This window comes from Notamacropus eugenii, chromosome 7, assembly GCF_028372415.1.
Source record: "Notamacropus eugenii isolate mMacEug1 chromosome 7, mMacEug1.pri_v2, whole genome shotgun sequence".
Classification (NCBI taxonomy): Eukaryota; Metazoa; Chordata; class Mammalia; order Diprotodontia; family Macropodidae; genus Notamacropus; species Notamacropus eugenii.
In genome coordinates this window covers 4127101-4147778 of record NC_092878.1, presented here as the reverse complement: position 1 = coordinate 4147778, position 20678 = coordinate 4127101, and the positions used below count along the sequence as shown (strand labels likewise).

The 20678-nt window shown below is 40.4% G+C and overlaps 1 protein-coding gene across 7 annotated transcripts in view; it reads right to left on the bottom strand.

The window, feature by feature from the left end:
- The window catches only part of SECISBP2L (SECIS binding protein 2 like), a 75243-nt gene that overhangs the window by 23023 nt on the left and 31542 nt on the right, over positions 1–20678 (bottom strand). For all 7 annotated transcript variants that reach the window (XM_072622383.1, XM_072622382.1, XM_072622380.1 and 4 more), the window contains exons 12-15: positions 20186–20355; positions 18096–18228; positions 3199–3361; positions 201–421 (exon numbers count right to left, since the gene is read on the bottom strand). In XM_072622383.1, the coding sequence (XP_072478484.1) occupies positions 201–421; positions 3199–3361; positions 18096–18228; positions 20186–20355 (687 nt within the window). The remainder of the gene's footprint in view (positions 1–200; positions 422–3198; positions 3362–18095; positions 18229–20185; positions 20356–20678) is intronic.

Sequence of the window (20678 nt, the reverse complement as noted above, 5' to 3'; positions counted from 1 at the left end):
TTTTCTTTGAAATTTTAAGCACCCAGGTTTTGAAAGACTTATTTTTCTCTTCAATATTTTATAATAATGTCAACTGAGAAAAAGCTACATCCTCCTTCCCTGTGTAGCACACTATGTAAGTTAAATAATCACACTACAGTCACACACATACACATATACCTGGGCACTTCAATGGGTAGGCAAACCACATCCCTACCTACCTTTTGACTGTATTTTTTCACAATTGGGAGAAATAATAACACATCTGATCTTGTTTAACTTCATGTGTTTGGTAACCTCCCGAAGGCCCATAACTAAACGTCGTCGTGCTTTTGCCCTCACAGGATCCTTTTGGTAAATGCGCTCCTGAAAACTAACAAGCTCTTGAAGAAGCAGAGTCACGCATTCATCAATTTCTTTGCAGAGAACCTGATTACAGTACCTGTTAAGAAAAATATTTTTTGAAAGTTAAATCTTTGAACACTGGCGCTAAATTTATTTTAGTAACTCTTAGGAAAGTCTATAAGTATATACATACATATCAAAGATAATATATACATAGGCATATATATAAAACAATAGAACATTAAATATTCCCTTTATCCAACAAGTAAAAAGCATATTATTAGATCTGATCAAAAAACATAATATTGAAGTTTCTTAAATCCTTTTAAGAAATCCCTATTCATATGTAAAAAGAGGAAAAACCTGAAATAATGAATTGGACTTTATTGTTTTCAAATTACCAATCCAGCAGCCTTTTATTTAGGTGACAGATAAAATACCTCAAAAATAAAAACAAACACTCCAATTATGAACCAAATCAAACATCATGGGATGATGTGGTACAAATTCTTGAGACAAGTGGGATAAAAGACATTTCTGCTTCATTCCAGTGGGATGCCCATAAATGCAGCAACAATAAAAAAACATTTCAACAGTTTCATGACGGAAAAGCGGATGCTCTTAAAACAATTTACAGCCAATGGCAAGCACGCGATCAAAAGGGCCCACTAACTCCTAAATGCCTACATTCCTCTTAATGTCATTGGGAAAGGTTTAATTGTATGAGATTACTGTAATAAACTTATGGTATGTCTATTCTGCCCTCTTACATACCTTCTTTGCCCCAGGATCAGAGAAGTGTTATTGGCTCTGTGTCTGTGATCCAGGAGGGGATTAAACAATTCCTAAACCACTAGAGAAGCCATGGGGTGAGACAAGGGGTTACTAAGTTCCCTTACACCAAATAAAAGCATAGAGCGGTGGTGGAGAACCTTAGGCCTTGAGGCCACATGTGGTCCTCTACATCCTCAAGTGTGGCCCTTTGACTAAATCCAAACTTCACAGGACAAATCCCCTTAATAAAAGAATTTGTTCTGTAAAACCTGGACTCAGTCAAAAGGCCCCAGAAGGTCACATGAGGCCTTGAGGCCACAGATTCCCCACTCCTGGTATAAACTGTGAAATCTGAAGTGGTTTCAGTGTAGAAGATGGAAGGGGTGGGGAGGAGAAATGAACAGAAAGGAAGGTGTCAGGAACGTGCTGTACAATTGCAGGGGACAGCAGGCATACAGACGGTAGGCCTGAACTCATCCATCCTAGTTTTCACCTATATATTCCACTTTGAGAAGCAGCATGGCACACTGGAGAGAGAGCCAGGCTCAAGGCAAGGAAGATCTTGGTTCACGTCTCAACTCACCTGACACATAACAGCAATGTGACCCTAAGCAAGTCAATTAACTTCTCAGTGCTCTCTACGAATTGCAGAGGTGCCTACCTACAGAGGTAGAGGGAAGTGTCCTAACTCAGGAGTTCCCTATACTAATGAATTCTTAGATCTAGTTCCTTTCCCTTTATCCCACCATACTCAGCCCTTTGTCAAAGAAAATTTAATTCACTCGATCTGAAGATAGCTGTATTTCCAAATTAAAAACAGTAATTTCTAGCTTTATGATGGACAAAATCAAGAAAAAGTATGTTAATAAAATGACTAAACTCTACACGTTCCATCCTCTGTTGCAAACCAACATTTTACGAGGTACAAATTTTAACATGCATAAACAAAAGCTTAACCAATAAGAATAAAAAACATAATTGGATTGGCCAGGGAACTGAAAAAAAGGATGGATTTTTAATTCCGATAAATAAAGTCAACTCCACTCAACAAGGACTTACTAAAGGCCACGTGCCAGGCACACGGCTAAGGGACGGGAGAACACCAAGACAGACAAAAACACTCCCTGCTCCCAAGGAGCTCAGATCCTAATGGGAAGACAACATGTAAACCACTACACATGGGAGATGTACACAGGGAAAACTGGAGGGATTGTTAAGAATGATCTGTGACCATGAAAGAAAGTCAGTCATTCTTTGTTCTTCTAGGAATCCTTTTATGGTGTTTGGCCTCAAGTAACGTTTTAGACTCTGCATCCGTCAGTCAACATCTGACATTTTTCTAATCTAAGCAAGAATACTCTGACAGCAGCACTAGGAAAAGGAAGATAATACAACACAATCCCAATAAAGACCTAAGCTCCTACACCACACAGGGAGGCTAAACTATAGACGACTGCAGTACAAGCTGCAATATTTCCAACATTAAATTAAGTTCAAGAGGCTCACCTTTCGTTTTAGGTAGTAATTCATCCCGTATGTTACTTACTAATGGTTCATACGCTAAGCTGACGTGCTGATGACGGCAGACAGCACGTTTCGTGGTGGGTTGGTGAGTCTGTCTCAAAGGTTAATACAAAGTACACAATAGCAGAAGTATTTCATGGAAAACACAAGATAATCCTAAAAATAAGGTACTCACAAGGTATCCCAGGCATCCACATCAACAGCCTTACGCGAAAAGTAAATTCATCGTTAAATGATTTCTATGTGAAATACACTTTGATATCTGATGAAGTAAGTAAATGCTTTAACCTCATGAAACCATTCATCAAAATTAGTTTTTCAAATAAGTATTTCCAAAGGATATTGAACAAAATTGTGAATTAAAGGCAAATTTTATTCAGAGTTCAATGAAAACACAATCCTGGACTCATTCTATTCTCGTACACGCACACACAGTAACAACAAAATAATAACGTTTAAATTCAGGACTGCATTCTACAAGATAATGGAGTCGCTTTGGTTCCTCTGTGACGCCTCATTTCATAAGGCACTATAGGACCTTCCCATTGGAACAAAAAAGAATATCTGAGATCTTACTCTCTAAATCTTTTGCTGTGGATTTTGGTAATTGCTGAAGATGCCATTGGACTGCCTATCCCTGAGCTGGCAGGAGAGCCCTGTGACACAGGGGTCATGCAGTATGGAGAATTCTGACTTGCTGGAGAGAGTGAAGTATCACTAGGCATACTTAGTCCAGTATCTGAAATTTAAAAAAAAATTAGTTTAAAATCTTTTCAAACTCTAAAAAGTTATTTTAAAAAATTTAGTATGGCACATGGTTACCTCTTCAAAACATCCAGAAATTATCAACAGTACGTTAACATCTTTTAGATCACAAAAAAGGAAAACATTAATTACATGCTATTAAAATGTGAAATTTTCCAATTTCTGTTTAAATAATTTCTAAAACTCCCTAATGGCCTGCAATTAATCCATGTAAATAAAAACAATGAAGGCATGGATGTTAAACTCTAAAACATGAATATCTAGACAATTTACCTCTGAGAAGCAGAGGTGTTAAATCCCTCAGTCACTGCCTTTCTTCCCACACGTCACCATTTCCTCGCCTTTCCTTCGGGCTGCGTCACTTATTTTCCCCACCTACTCCTCAGATTTTAGTCTATTTTATTGATTTAAAAACTTAACTCCACAAAATAAAACAAAGCACCTATAGAATCATATGATGATAACAGCCGCACAAAATATGCTCTAACAAATAATACTATGCCTCCTTCAGTCTGTTCTTTTGCAACTACTTTTACACACTCAGCCACCTCACCTACTATCTGAACCCTACTCTGAAGTCTTTCCCATCCTTCTCTACCTCTGAACACTTGTCTAACTGACACAGCAAAGCTTCATCTCAATCTTTCTCTTCCATTCAGCATTCTTCTCTTTATTCAAACCTTCCCATTTTGTGAGCCATATTTTCTTAATGCTACCACTTTTCTCTTTTTCCTTAACAACTAAACCCAATGGAAAATGCAATTTAATCCTCCATACCTCCCTTTACTCACTCCAATACTCACAGCCAAAGACTCCTGTTTCCAAGCCCTTTCTTTACAGCTCTCTTGAATAAAATACTACATGTGAAAAGAGTTACAGAAAGCTAAGTCACTGCTGTTACATGAGGCACTTTTCTGACTGACCCCATGGCTTTTCTTTCAACGACAGTATTCCACTTTGAACATCATCTTCCCTCCTGGATTCAGTTCTGGATACTTTGCTATATACATAACCCCTCCGGGATCTTAGCTTCTACTGACAAACAGGATCTAATCTATGTTACAGAACAGTCTAGAACAGTAGCAGAACATTTTTCTAGATCATGCACTGGCAGACTATGGCTTGCAGGTCCAATCCAGCCCACTACCTGTTTTTGGAGAGCCCAAGTACTAAGAACGCTTTTTACATTTTTAAATGAAGTTCTCTCTGTTTCAGTTGCTTAATGGTAGCAGCCACCTGGTTAGTCTTCTCCCTCAAGTGGTTATTTAATTCACCTTTTTTTGGTTAACTCCCAAATCTGAACTCTGCAGTAAGGGGAACTCACACTTTATTTCTAACTAGTCACAGTTAACAATGTAAAAACGATTCTTCGCTCACGGTCAGATTTGATTCATGGGTCAAACTACAATTTGCTGGCCCTTATTCTAAATGACTGGGTATCACATCGCACTAACCAGAGCTTAAAAGAAAATTTCTTATTTTCTTCACTATGCTTCTACTAACCAGTTCTTCAGTTCTTTTTTTCTTTTTAAACAAATAAATCAAATTGATGCCTTTTTTTTTTTTTTAACATAAATCATTTGCAGGTATATTCTTCCACCTCTTCTTCTAACATTTTAAGAATCTCCCTTGTAATAAAATAAAAACAATGAACCCAAGACAAGACAATATAGTGACCTCATTTGACAACTAAGCAACCTTCTGTCCTTAAAATCCCACATCTCTTCAGAGAGGACAGATATTTTTCATCAACTGTTTTCTGAGACCATTATTTTTTTTCCAGTTACTCAAAGTTCAGTTTCCTTTCAGTAATTCTTTTATTTACATTACTGCGTTCAGTCAGAATTGCTGTTTTGGCTCTGTTTATTTCACTCTATATTAGTACATGTAAATCTTCCCATGTTTCTCTGAATTCTTCATATTCATAATTTCTGTGGGATCCAGATCTGCAATTTCATTAGTGTAAGGAACTTCCAACGAGGCATCTCCTACCAATGCAACAACATGCGCCCTTCCAAGTAAGATGGCTGGGTGGACCTCGCCTCACCTCCTCCTGACTCAGCTGCCAGCTCTGGTGCTTCTCATTTCTAACTGCACAGCAGTATTCCATTACATTCATATGACACAGCTTCTTCAGCCATTCCCTAGTTACTGGACACCCGCTTTGTTTCAGTTCTTTGGTAACACAAAAAGTGCTGTTGTGGACATCCTGGTTTCTGTTGCAATTTTCTCTTTTTTATCTCCTTGACATAGGAACAGATGAGTAATTTTTTCCATGTAATTCTATAATTAATAATGTAATTTTAACCATGTAACATGTAATAACTTTTCTCATATAATCCTGTAATACTATGTAATTAGTAACAGTGGGTATGATAAGATTAGTAACTTGTCTCATGGAATTCTGAATTGTTTTACAAAACAGACCAATTCACAATTCCACCTTCCAATACTGACTGATTCCATTTTTGTCACTTTCGTGAATCTGCACAGTGACAGTAACAGGAGCAGGAAATAAGGGCCCCCAGTTTAAGAAGCACTGAGGAAGCCCTGCCCTAGACTAAACCTCACGATTCACCGTTATCCTCACTACGTCAAATGTCAAAATTTTGCTACTCTCACTCCAAGGGAAGCTGCATCAATCTGTCCTTTCCTTTCCATTCTAACCATAAAAGCAGGTCCTCCTAAAATTCTAATTGGTGCTTTTACCTCTTCAGCAGCTTCTTCACTTCTATCTAAAAAGTGGCAGTCAACGATCAAGTATGCTTTGATCTTGTCAATTCTGCATCAAAGCTCTATTTCATCTCGATTGTTTTTCAAATAAATTTCAACTCTTGACAAAGTTGAGCTTCAGGCTATTATGCCATCTGACTACAGCTAAAGGTCTTCATGTTCTGCTAGCCACATGTATCCACCTATAGTTCCAACCAAGCTGACCTAGCCCCCTATTTCTTATTACCAAAAACTACCCTGTGATGGTCGCAAGTCTAACAGCTTTGAATAATTGAAAACATCTCTCCCATGTGTCCTTTGAAATTCTACCTTTTCTTCAATGGCTCCCCATTCACCCGGAACCCATCAAAGGGTGCTGCAGGATAGAGGTTATTAAGCTGGTGGAAAAGTTCTTTTACCAGTGCCTCCAGCCTAAAATCTGCTCATTTGGAGCAGTATGTCACCAGTTAAGGGAACCCCTTCCCGCAATAGTCTGCCTGTCACCTGCATGGAGCTATCCTGTAAAACAGAAGCCCACCAAGACTTACCATCTTCCTTGACACCAGGCCTAAGGTCCACATGCACTCTGGGATCACTGGGGCCTTGCCATCCTCCTGATGTGCTGTCTCCCCCAATCAGAATGTAAGTTCTTAGAGAACAGAGACCTTTTCTGTCTGTATTGTCAGCACTCAGTTCAATGCCAGACACACAGCGCTCAGTGAAGAGCTTTTCCATTTCATTCCGAGGTCTAGCACAAATGGTACTTATACTTAGTCCATGAAGTTTTCACCAAAGCTAACTAGCACAGCCCTTTATATCTCTTACGTGATGGATTACAGTTATAAAAACACCAAGTAATTCATGAATACATACACTATATTCAGTAGCAATATTGTACAGTGATCAATTGGGAATGACTCAGCTGCTCTCACCAATACAAAGATCCAAGACAGTTCCAAAGGACTCCTGAAGGACACCGCTCTCCATCTCCAGAGAAAGAACTAATGGAGTCTGGGTGCAGATCAAAGTACACTACTTCTCACTTTTCTTTTGGTCTATGTTTTCTCTCACAACATGACTAACATGAAAACGCATTTTGCCTGACTACACATGTATAACCTAGATCAAACTGCTTACCTTCACAGAGAGGGAGGACAGGAAAAGAAGGAGAGAATTTGGAATGCAAAATTTTAAAAAACAAACATCAAAAAATTTTACATGCAATTGGGAAAAAATAAAATATTATTAGAAAAAAAGAAATATACTCTATTATGTCATATGTTTGTGTATATATGTTTTCTTACCATGCTAGGCTGTAAGGGGCAGGAACCAGGTCTTCCTTATTTGCTCACATAATGCCTTATAAGTAGGTACTGAATAAATCAAAACTCACTCTACCTGAAAAACTCTTTCCTAAAATCAAGCTCTCTACCAGTATGTCATGAAGCTCCTTTGTTCTTCAGTCATTCAGTCATGTCCAATTCTTCATGACTCCATGGACTTGTCCATGCGATTTTCTTGGCAAAGATACTGCAGCTGTTCGCCATTTCTTTCTCCAATGTGTCCCCATTTTACAGTTGACGAACTGAGGTAAGTAGGACTTAAGTGACCTGCCCAGGTTCCCACAGCTAGTGAGTGTCTAAGGCCTTCCTGATTCCAAGTCCAGTGCTCTACCCTTCTGCCACCATCTCCATGAGAATTGTTATACAATGTACTATGATATAAAATGTATTACACACAAACACAAATAAACAGTAGCAGTAGTAGGAGGAGTACAGATCAATTAACTACAAACATTAAGCACCTAATAAGGCAGTTATGTGCTAAAGCAGAAAAAGCACTGGATTCAGAGTCAGGAGACCCTGGTTTGAATACTACTCTCACACTACTTAGTATTATAACATTTAACATCTCCCCGTTTCAGTACCTTGACTTTTAAAAGGAGAGTAATATATGTACTAACCTATACATTACATGGCCATTGTGAGGAAAGTACTTTATCAACCTCTTTTAAGAACTTTATCAAAGTGCTACATAAATCTGAATTATGTGAGTTATGTACAAAGCACCCAAAACAGTAAACTCTTACCCCTCCCCTCACTCACACAGATTAGTCGTGTAAGGGAGATAAGTACACACACAGGAGTTAAAACAGGAAATCCCAAAAGTCTTGGTCCCACCCTGCATAACATCTGGCACTTTCCACAGTCTGTATAAAAGGTAGAAACAGTAACCTGATCTCTGTACAACTTTAATGGCAGAAAAGATTATTGTAGTTTCAGATACTCAGAAAAGGGACATTCTACTCAGTCTAAGTTGGCAATACAGTTCTTAGAATATCTCAATACATTCCATTCTCATATATTTTATATATTGACATCTTTCCATTTCAAATTATGTCTTCTACGGCATGTGAGGCAGGATTAGCTTATGTCCCACAGGTAGTAGTAACCTATGCTGAAAATAATGGTCCTTATTTACTATTACACACTAATTGTGTGACTTTAAGTAAGTCAGGAATGGAAGTCAAGAACTTTATATTCTGGATTGGACAAAATGGCCTCTGAAGGCTATTTCTTAACATTTCGTGACTCTACTACTTGATTCCATGATTCTAAGAAAGGGCAGGATTCAAATGGAGGAGTTGAAGTTTGGGGACGCCACGAGAGGGTAATCGAAAAGTAGGAACATTCCCGACATATTCTGGGTTTGGCTACAGGAGAGGCTGAGGTAAAGGAGCAGTGGGAGAATGGAAAGGGGAGCCTGGGCCAAACCGAAGAGGTCCCTGAATCTGAGTGGAGAATGTAGACTTTATTCCCGTAAACCTAAAGGAAGATTTGTGATTAGGAGACAGACATGAGGAAAACCTTTTTTTTTTTTTAAAAGAAAGACTAATCTGGCAGCAGTGCTATGCAGCACTGTGACATCGTAGATACAGAGTGAGCCTCAATGTGAAGAATCAATCCATAAGAATTTATTAAATGCCTGCAATACAAAGAAAAAACCAAAACACTTCTTGCCCTCAGGGTTCCTAACAGATACTGGCTATGGAACTCTGCCCCCAAGAGCAGGGGAGGAGCTGCCTGGTGGAAGCACACTTCACACTCTGTCATCTCCTGGCCATCCGTCCTGCACAGTACAAATGGTGTGAAAGATAAGAGAGAAACAATGATCTCCTGGCTCCTCGAAGTCTCTGACCCTCTCCAACTGGAAAAACGCTGGAAGACGTTTGAGAAGTAAGATGTCTGTTCTAGACAAGCTGAGTCTGAAGTGCTGATGGAACATCACCCTATCACGTTTCATGTTCAGCGCATCTAGTGCACATGCACAAGCACGGGTGAGCCAACCGTGGCACAGGAGCAAGCGCTAGACTGGACTCAAGAGGCAGGCCCAGAAGCCCCGTCCCTGACCCTGCTTGAGCGATGCGACTGTGGACAGGTCATGATGCTCCTCATTCTGTTTCTTCATTTTTCACATACCATTCTGATTTAAACACAGACAACATCTCAAAAGAATGCTTGAAGGAAAGCCATTGCACAAAATGAACATACCATCCCCTGTGGCCTCCTTCCAAGCCCTTTCTAATCCAGCTCTCTTCTACCTTTCCCCATCACACACTCTAAGTCAGTAACACCGGCCTCCAGGCTATTCAGGAACAGGAGGCTCCAGGCCTTTTCTCTGGCTATCCCTCGTCCCTGAAGTGTTCTCCCTCCTCCTCTCTGCCTTTCCATCCTGCAGACAGCGTGCTCATGTAGACTTGTCTGCACACTGCCTCCCCCATTAGACTGTTTGCTCCTTGAAGGTGGAGGCTACTTTTTGCCTCTTTCTGTATCTTCAGGGATAATTTTTAATGACTGGAGGATACTGAAGAAAATACTGTTAAAGCTTTTAAAAACTCAAATAATATAAATTCATGAAATTCAATCATAACTTCCCTGCTGTCATTTTCAGGGTACAAGCCAAACATGGGGAAAAGTCTGGACTAGTTTAGGGGCGATCAGTCAACAAGCATTTGTTAAGTGCCTTCTATGTGCCAAGCATCGTGCCAAATTCTGGAGAGACAAAGAAAGGCAAAAACACTGTGTCTGCTCTTGAGAAGAACACATTCTAATAGGAGTGACCACATAAGACACATACGATGCAAATGGACGGTGACTTCAGAGGGAAGGCTTTAGGGACAGGGGGAACCAGGACAGGCTTCCTCCAGAAGGTAAGATTGGATCTGAGTCCTGAAGGAAGTCAGGGAAGCTAGGACATGTAAACAAGTGAGAGAAAGCATTCGAGGCATGAGAGACATTCAGTGAAAAGGCAAGGAGTGGAGAGATGGAATGTCTTATGTAAGAAATAGCAAGGCCACTGCATTGCAACAGTGTATGAAGAATACTGGAAAAACCGAACCAGCAAGGTGCCATCCAGCCTCTGCTTAAAGGCCTCAATGGGGAATCCATTAACCCCTGAGAGAGTCCCTTCCACTTCTGGACAAATCGACTTCATTTACATCAAGCCTAAATATGTCTCTTTGCAACTTTCACTCAACTGCTCCCATTTCTACGTCATGGGATCCAGAAGGACAAGATAATCCCTCTTCTATGTCACTGCCCTTCACGTCACTGAAAATAGCACTCATAGCCCTCGCTGGTTTTCTCTTCTTCAGACTAAATCGCCTCAATTCCTTCAACTAATCTTTGGGAAGAATAACGGCCACGCCTTACATCTCACTCAGCCATCCAACCAGGCTATAAGTGCAATACCCCCCAACTCTATTACCACCAGCTTTCTACCTCTTGCTCTAAGCACTGTAACCAAATGATACTGGCACTTCTTCAGGAAAGAATGTGCCAACTGACTGTCCTATGGGTCAACTCATCATCCCCATGATTCACCAGACCAAAACCTGTCTTTTTGGCTAGCATGTCCCTACATATTGTTTCCCTCTTTCAGAATGCTCCTTGAGGACAGAGACTGCCTCAGTGTTTGTATCTGCTTATCTAGCACGAAACTAGCACAATGCCTGATGCATAGCATTTCCCAAATACTTGCCGTGGATTCATTCATGACCTAGAACCATTCACTATTCTGGGTTAGCCTTTTCAAGTTTTGTCTACCATACAGAGAAACGGGGAACCCAGAATTGCGCATAATATCCTTGGTAAGATCTGAGCAGGGCACTCTCACCTCCCTAATGCCAGCCAGCCCTTTCTCGATGCTGCCTAAGACTGCATTACCTTTTTTGGCTCCTACATCACACGGTCATCTGCGCTGAGTTTGCAGTACCTTAAGTCCTCCAGAACTTCTTCAGATGAACTACTATCTAGTCATGCTATTTCTTCAATTTTGTACTTGTGAAATTCACTTTTTAAACACAATTGTAAGACTTTATACTTATCCCTACTAAATTTTACTTTATCTGATCTGACCCAACGTTTAAACCTGTCAAGATCACGAATTTTCTCAAGCATCTTAGCTATTTGAGAATTTGTTCTCTATGTCTTTATTTCAAGTCAGTAAATACAATTTTAAACAGTATATAACCAAGCAAGATCCCTAGGGCATGCCACTGGAAACCTGCTAGCAACCTGAGAAAGCACTGGTGTAGCAGGGAGAATTCCAACCAGAGCCTTAAGTGCAAATCACGCTTACTGTATGACGATGGTCAAGTCACTTAACTTCTGTAAGGTTCAGCGTCCTCATCTGTGAAACAGGAGGAACAATAACCAGCTCACAGGGTTGTGGTGAGGCTTAAATTAAGTGTGCAAAGAGCTCAGCAAACTTTAAAGCACCATTAGAATATCAACCATTGTCACTACTGCCATCAATGACCACATTTCGAATCAGACGCTCAAGTTTCCAAGCTAGCTCATTCCTGCTCTGCCCTTACCTTGCTATCTTCCTTAACAAGAATAACATGAGCACAGTAGCCAATGATTACAGCACTCTCCTGTCGGATAAACCCAGGGACCCCAGCTTCTGGGATGACGAAAACTGCTGGGGAAACTGGAAAACAGGATGGTAGAAACTGGGCACAGACCAACGACTGACGCTGCGCACCCAAGGGAAGCCCAAATGAGTACACAATTTAGGTATAAAGGCTGACTACTATCAACAAATGAGGGGAGCAAGGAATAGTTTACCTGTCAGATTCATGAAGAAGGGGGGAATTTTGACCAAACATGAGATAGAGAACATTATGAAATGCAAAATAGATCATTCTGATTACACTAAATTGAAAAGTTTTTGCACAAAGTCAATGAAACCAAGATTAGAGGGGAACCAGAAAACTGGGAAGGAATTTTTATAACTAGTGTTTCTGATAAAGACCTCATTTCTAAAATATAGAGAACTGAGTCAAATTTATAATACAAGTCATTCCCCAACTGATAAATGGTCAAAAGATATGAACAGGCAGTTTCCAGAAGAAATTAAAGCTATCTATAGTCATGAAAAAATGCTCTAAATCACTACTGATTAGAGAGATGCAAATCAAAACAACTCTGAGGTGCCACCTCACACCTATCAGATTGGCTAACATGACAAAACAGGGAGATGATAAATGCTGGAGAAGATGTGGGAGAGTTGGAACGCTAATTCATTGTTGGTGGAGCTGTGAGCGGATCCAACCATTCTGGAGAGCAGTTTGGAACTATGCCCAAAGAGCTACAAAAATGTGCATACCCTTTGATCCAGCAATAATGCCTCCAGGGCTATATCCCAAAGAGCTTATAAAGAGAGAGAGAAAAGGACCCACATGCCCAAAAATGCAGCAGCTCTTTTTGTGGAGGCCAAAAACTGGAAATTGAGGGGATGACCATCAATTGGGGAATATGAATGTAATAGAATACTAGAGTGAGCTATAAGAAATGATGAACAGGCAGACTTCGGAAAGACATATATGAACTGAAGCTGAGAGAAGTGAGCAGAACCGGGGGAACACCGTTCACAGAAACAGCCACAGTGCGTGCTGACTGATTTTCATGAACTTAGTCCTTCTCAGCAACGCAAGGATCTAAAACAATCCAAAGGACTTCTGATGGAAAATGTCACCCACATCCAGAGAAAGAACCACGCAGCCTGATGCAGAGTGAAGCGGCCTAAATGTTTTTGTTTTCTTTTGTTTTTCTCTTTCTTGTGATTTCTCTACTTTGTTATAACTCTCCTACGCAGCATGACTAATGTGAAAATGTGTTTGACAGGAATGTATGTGCAGACCCCATAGAAGACTGCATGCCATCTTGGGGAGGGAGGAAAAGGAGGAAGAAAATCTAAAACTTATGGAAGTGAATGCTGAAAACTAAAAATAAATAAATTGGGCAAAAATAAGAATAACTTGGAAGACTTTGTCCAGTGCTCTGATCAAATCTAAGTAAACAGTGCCTCAGTACTTCTGTGCCTGACCAGTTCAGTGACACTGTAAAACAAACAACTGAAGTCAGTCAGCTCTGATACGTGTTGTTCCTGACAAAGCCATATGAACTCTCATCACAGGGAGTTATGATGATTACACACTATATCCTTTTCTAATGTTTGCAAACTATCCCTTTAATGATATGCTGAAGAAGTCTGCAAAAATTCAAAGTTAAATTCAGAAGGCTTTAGCTTAGATATTTCATTCTGTTCCTTTTTTTTGAAAATTTTCTGCAAACTTGCAGTATTTCTCCAGTTCCCTGTGATCTTTTTGAAGTCTTTGGCAAGAGCTTAGTAACAATACTTACCAGTCCTTTCAGTACCCAAGGACACAGTTTTATCTGGGCCAGGCGATAAACTCAAAGATCACTAGGTCCTCTCATATTGTTTCCATCTCTACGTTTGGCATCAACTCCCTCTTAACCACTTTTATCCTTCTCAGGCCAAAGAAGATTCTGCTTGGCAGAGGAAAGAGAAGAAAGAGGTGCTCTTCTCAACTGTCCTTGACCTTCACCCCAACCCAGAGCAGCAGTCATTGTCCTTATTTGGTTCTCTTACTTTTTTCCCAGTAAAACAAGACTCTCATCCTTTTTTTTATCATATTTAGCTTTCCTTAGCAATCAGTGCCAAGTCCAATCTGAACCTTCATATTGCTAAAGGTCTGTCCTGTTCACCTGCACTTGCTTTTAGCTTCTGTACTTGTCTAAAAAATTTAAGTTGCCTCCCTTTCCACCACCATTGTCAACTGATGACCAGCTTCGACCAATAAGAAAGCAAGGCCAGGAGCCCCAGAAGCGACTGCGACTCCCAGACTAGAAGTCATTATTCCAGCCCAGCTGCCCAAGGCTTCATTCGCAAAACGATCTCTATGGAAATGCCAGCTAGCAGCTGCTTCTGAGGGTGCAGCAGCCCACATCTCCTTGGCTGCTGTAACTACTAAAGGCCCAGAAAGGAAACTCTTACTATCAAAGTCCTCGGCACTGTCGAATGATTCTGTACAAGTGATGTTAAAGAAGATGCAATGCCATCGGCTTTGGACCATAGCATCCTTCCATCTAATCTGCAGCTGGAACCTTCTGCATGTGTTGTCTCCCCCGTGAATGGGGGAATGTGAGCTTCCTGAAAGCAAGGACCATCTCTACTTGTTTAGTTGTATCTCTAACAGTCAGCATAGTGCTTTGTACACCGAAGTCAGGAACTGGCTGCTTCTGACATAGGTGCTTGTTTCATGAGTATCACTGAGTCACTTAGCTTCTCTGCAGGCACCTCAAGCAACAGACTGCCGGAATCAACCGTGGAGGAACTTCCTACTCAGAGTTTCCCAACCAGATGAAACTACAGGTTGGAAGAAGCAAAGATGAATGTGAATAGGTGTCATTTAAAAGAAATCTAGTTAATAATGTGGTGAATAAATCAGACCTTCTTGAATCTAGAAGATTGTACCTTTGGAAAATAAGATACAACCTTGAACAATCTTTTAGATAGTTTGTGCCACACTTGTGAAGTGGTTCATTTGCTTTAGATTAAAAACATAAAGCACCCAATGAGGGCAAAAAGAAAGGTCAAAGGACGCCACGTATCTCCCCAAAACCCTTTGTCAGATGCACTTAACAAAACACATCAAGTGAGCAAGAGAGATCAGAGTTTGGAGCTCTATCTCTGGACTCAGTTCCGCACCATCATGCTTCTGAATGTCTTTGTTCTCATTTTTTTCCAAAGGGTGGGGTTCACCTGAGAGTGGTGATGGTGATTGGTGAGCGATCCTACTGAGCGCCTAATAACATGTAAATGGAGAAGAGGAAAAAATACTGAAGACATGCTGAGCTCCCTCCTTGGAGAATCCTTCTGCGCTCCTTATCAGAACGGTTTCTCAGTATAGTTATCTTCAGAAATGCATTCCTAAGTAATACAAGTTTAAGCCACGACAACAATCTGACACCTGCTCTCTCCAAAACTCAGATACATGTCACACGACTCCTAGCCTCCCCTTTCTCTTTATCACAAATTCCGTGATGGAATTTCTATGATACGTCATCTAAATTTCCCATCATTTCCACTTCATGAACCAGTTCTTCCCTGCTACTGAGGACCAAATCCAGAATATGATTTCCCTATTTTGTTTCCTTTTGTCTTTTCAAAGATGAAATTATCATGACATCAGGTTGAGAAATGATCAGCTACACTGCTTGTGGCAGAAAGGAAATGTTCTGACAGATGTTAAATAACAGGGATCCCTCATCACTATCCTATCATGCCAGACATTCCTCAGTTATTTTCATCTTCTGCGTTCTCCAATAAGAACACTGCTTCCGTTTCTGCCACTAACGATCATGCTTTCCAGGAGGTTTCCCCTGTCAAGTTCCTGGATTTACTTTATCCCTCTCCATCCCCACCTCTGTTTTTACATCTCCTGTCTCTTTTTAAATAAGGCCCTTCTAAGGCTATATGACAGCCAGAAGTCTCAGTGATAATGACCAAGTAAAATGTTCCTCCTTTCAACAGGATCTCAAATTCACCTTGCTGTTTATTTACTTTGTGCCCAGACATTGGACACTACAGGTTTTTGCTTCCTAGAAACTTCTGGGCATTTTCTATTGCTCTTCTTTTTCCTATAATTCTAGTCATTCTCTAATGCACAGACCACAGGCCAAATCCAGCTGGTACATGGCCCATGAGAAAAAAATGTTTACCTTCTTACATATGACTTTATTGCTGCAAAGTCCAGATCTGACAGTGAAACCAGAAAGCAAACTGCGAGCAGTCACTTGGAAAAAGAAGACTAATCAGATGGAACTGGAACACAGCAAAAAGGGAATACGACTTTATTCAAAAGTGTAAAAAACATCCTTGACATGTGGGATGGACAACAAGAAGCGGCAGACCAGATTTAGCACATGGCTGCAGTTTGCTGATCACTGTTCTAATCTATCTAATTTGGTGGAGATATGTGTGCATGTACATGAAATATCATGTGTGTGTATCCTTTTTGTTGCTCATATTTCATACTGTGTGTGTGTGTGTGTGTGTGTGTGTGTGTGTGTGTGTGTGTGTATGGGGCAGCTAGGTGGTGCAGTGGATAAAGCACCAGTGCAGGAGTCAGGAGGACTTGAGTTCAAAGCTCACCTCAGACACTTGACACTCACTAGCTGTGTGACCTTGGGCAAGTCACTTAACCCCAACTGCCTCATCCTGGATCATCTCCAGTCATCCTGAGGAATATCTGGTCACTGGATTCAGATGGCTCTGGAGGAGAAGTGGGGCTGGTGACCTGCACAGCCCTCCCTCACTCAAAACAAAGTCAAGTGCAAGTCATGTCATTATTTCTCTGATGGCGTGGTCTTCTTTGGCAACAAAGGACCAACACACACACACGCGCACACACACACACACACACACACACACACACACACACACACACACACACACACACACACACACACACACCCCACCACTCACACATCTCACACACACACACATGTCATATTATTCCTACTTATTTTCAGCATCATAGGTAGGTGCTATGTTTTCTTCATCTTGAGATATGAAATATCCTTTGCACTTAAAACCATGTTTTTTGCCAGTCATTATTTCTCTAGGTACATATAAAATCAAGGGCAGCGACCAAAACCCCAATAAAATACTACATATTTCCACATACTCCCTCAGCTCTACTGATAACCTACTTACCCATCAAGGCTTAAATTAATTACTACCTTCTCCGTTAAATCAGACGTAAATTTTTCTTCCTTTGTACCAATCCTACTATAATGTTTCATAGCATCTTCTCGTTCTCCCTAATAAAATCTAGTATCTTTAGAGAATAGGGATCACGTCTTACATATTTATTTTTCGTCTTAAAAATATCTGAAATCTGCTTAGTACAGAAGAAATTTCAAAATGCTTTCACCTCTGGTACCTCATTAAAGCCTAATAACTGTGAACAAGAGAGGCCCCATGGCCAAGCAGACAGAGAGCTAGCCTCCGTCAGGCAGACCTGGATCCCAGTCCTGCCTCTGACACGCCGTTGAGCAAATCATGGAAGTTCTTGGTGCTTCAGACAACTCTCTAACACGTGAAGTTGCACAACAGTTGATGAACAGCATTAATAAAGGGAATTTCCTAGACCAACGACATCACAGATCTAGATCAAAAAAAAATCCACAATGAACCACAAAACAACACAAGACGTTCTCTCTCTCCTCAATCTCGCAGATGAGGAGACTGAAGCTCTAAGTCTTTAAATAACAGCCCAGGAATTCTCAGTATTCGTGGAAATAATGAATAAATTAATGTCTCAGAAGTTCTCAAAGGAGAATGGTGAAATCAGGTATACAGGATGATCCTGATACAATGTAATGAGGAGTAACGATGCCAAGTATGCCGGCACAGTTCAGAAGCATTAAAAATCATATACATTCTCAAAGAAATCAGTATCGAAGTAAATAAACGTGGAGGTCCAACGTGGTGATCCAACGTGGTACATGCTCTAATTAGCCTCCACCGTGCACCTATAATGTCTCTTTCTCTATAAATGACTAATGTACTATGAACAATTCCATTCAAAAAAAAGAAAAGGAAAAAGTCAAACTCTTTACCTTCCTGGGAGGCAATCTCCTGTGGCAAATCATCAATAAAATCTAAGGGCATCTCTATTGGCTCCTCAGATCCCAGAAGACTATGGTCTACAGTGAAACGCCCTTTCTTTTCCTCTCTCTCTTTCAGAATAACCTAAAAGCAAATACCAGTCTTCAGTTACTAATCAAACAATATGTACCTAGTGCCTAATATGCTCACCATTTTAAAAGTACAGAATGGAAAAGACTCAGCTTGACGATACAACAGTTCATATGAAACAGACCTGGGTGTTTTAGTTGACCATAAGCTCGTTAAGAAACAGAAACACAATATGGTTGATAGAAAAACAAATATAATCCTAAGCTAAATTAAAAGTACAACTCTACTGGTTAAACCATATTTCAAAGTCCAGTGATCAGTTCTGGGAATCATATTTTAAGGAAGATACTGACATACTGGAACATGCCCATAGGAAAATGACCATGACCACAAGTGGCAAGAAAACCATTTCACATGAGGAAGGCTGAATAATAACACTTTACACATGTACGGCAATTTGGTTATTTTGGGTCATAAAGTGTTTTTATTCAAATCCCCACACTTTAAAGTACACTGGGCAGACACCATTATTTTCAGAAAGGACATAGGACTTGGCCATATTTACACAACTGCTAAACTGTAAAAACGAGACTAGGACCCAACCTAAGAGGAATTTAACTCTTGGGCCCAATGTTCATTGCATACTGTTTGGCTTGAAGAACAAAAATCTTCAGACTGTGACAGGATAAGGACTAGGGCTGTGAGTTCACTGGTCTGGGGAACTCTCTTTACCAAAGTCGGTTTGCACCTTCTCTGCACTTTCCACCTCAGAGAGATGCTTAGAACGCTGAGAAGTGAGGCATCTCGCCGAGGGTTACAGAGCCAGGACAGATGGAAGAGGTGGGACTTGAAGCCGGGGTCTTCCTAAATTCAAGGCCAACTTTCAGTCTACTTTGCTTCTCAGAACTGAGAGCTGCCTTCAGATACTTGGGAGGACTTAGACTTAGTGAGGTAAGCATCAGAGGGCTGAATCTGAACCATTGGGAAGAATTTAGAGAGAAACAAATTTCAGGGACTTTTGGCCAACAAAAGAACACCAGAAACCACCTGGAACAGACTATCACAAGAAGTACACAAGCAGAAGGCAGATAAACACCCACCAGAGACCTTATGTAAGTGATTCTTTCATTGGTTGAGGGGCTAAGCTAAATGATGACCTCTTAGGTCCCCTCTAACTTCAAGATACTACGATCTGTGATACAGCGCTGCATGGGAGAGTCAGACTTACAAGTTACATATACTTCAAAGACTCACTGCTAATTGAGACAAAAAATATTGCAATTTCAAATTATTTTGATAAAAAAGCCTAAAAAATGATTTGGAACTAGAGTTTAAAATGTGTTTGACAATTTCCACCTGATATTGGTCAGAAAAGGTTTCATGTCATACGGCATTTGTAAAATATTAAAGGCCTTAAGCATCATACATATGAAATTTCTATAACTGAATGTACATTCTATCAGTGGCAGATTACTTCTGATTAATTCATATTTGGACGTGAATAGGATTAGTTTCATACCAGAATTCAGAATTTTTGAATGCTTAGCATTCTACCATTTATTTAATTTTTAAGAAAGCAGCACCAACTTTCCAGTCTTTTACTCCCATAGGATTAAAGTTAGCTATCATAATTTTCTCCAATCCCAAATCAAAGAGCCAACGTATGGAAACAAACATCTAAGGAAAATCCAAACGTCAGTTGAAAATACTACTACTGCTTGGTAATTTCGTCCAAATGAACATATACTATCAATATTCCTGCGGATTAGTCTGAGAGGCAATCTGTCTGATGGAGGACTGGCCTTGGAATGAAGAGTCCCAGCATTCAAGTCTGGCTTCTGTACCTCTTTAGCAGGTATCCAGAGGCTGAAATCACTGTCCTCAAAACCCTGGGCGACTCTCTAAGGGAAAGGTGAGCTGTTCACTTCTGAGGAGGAGTTTCCATACTAGGAGCTCTCTATACAGATGAAACCACATGTCTAGACCCAAAAAAACAAAAGTTTTGGTTTACCTTTTTAAGTGCTGTGGGTCGTTTAAGTTTGGCAATTTCTTTCTCTTTTCCTCTTTTTACTTTGGGGGAAGTAGTGTCCAAAGGGTTAAGAGGTGCCAAACAGGACTGACTTTTGGTTAAAGACTTTCTGTTGGCAGAATCTTTAGACTGTAAAGGAACAGCACTGACCACTGAAAACAAACAAGGACATTAGTTTCACTACGGAACGTTCCTGCAGCCAGTTTCACATGCTTTCAAAATTCCCAGTGACAAACTACAAAAACAAGAACATCCTCTTCCTGTGGGAGAAAAAAGGCAGATAATGACAGCAGGAAGCAGCCTGACCCAAAGACGCTTTTATCCACCTTTCTCATCCTTGTAAAGGATAAAACAAGACCAAAGTTATGGGCCGAGTATCTTACACCAACATGGCAACCCTGAAAAGTGTTCTTGAGTGGGTATGAAAATGTAAAACCCAGTGGAATCATGGAGGTCCTATGTCTCAAACCCTGCT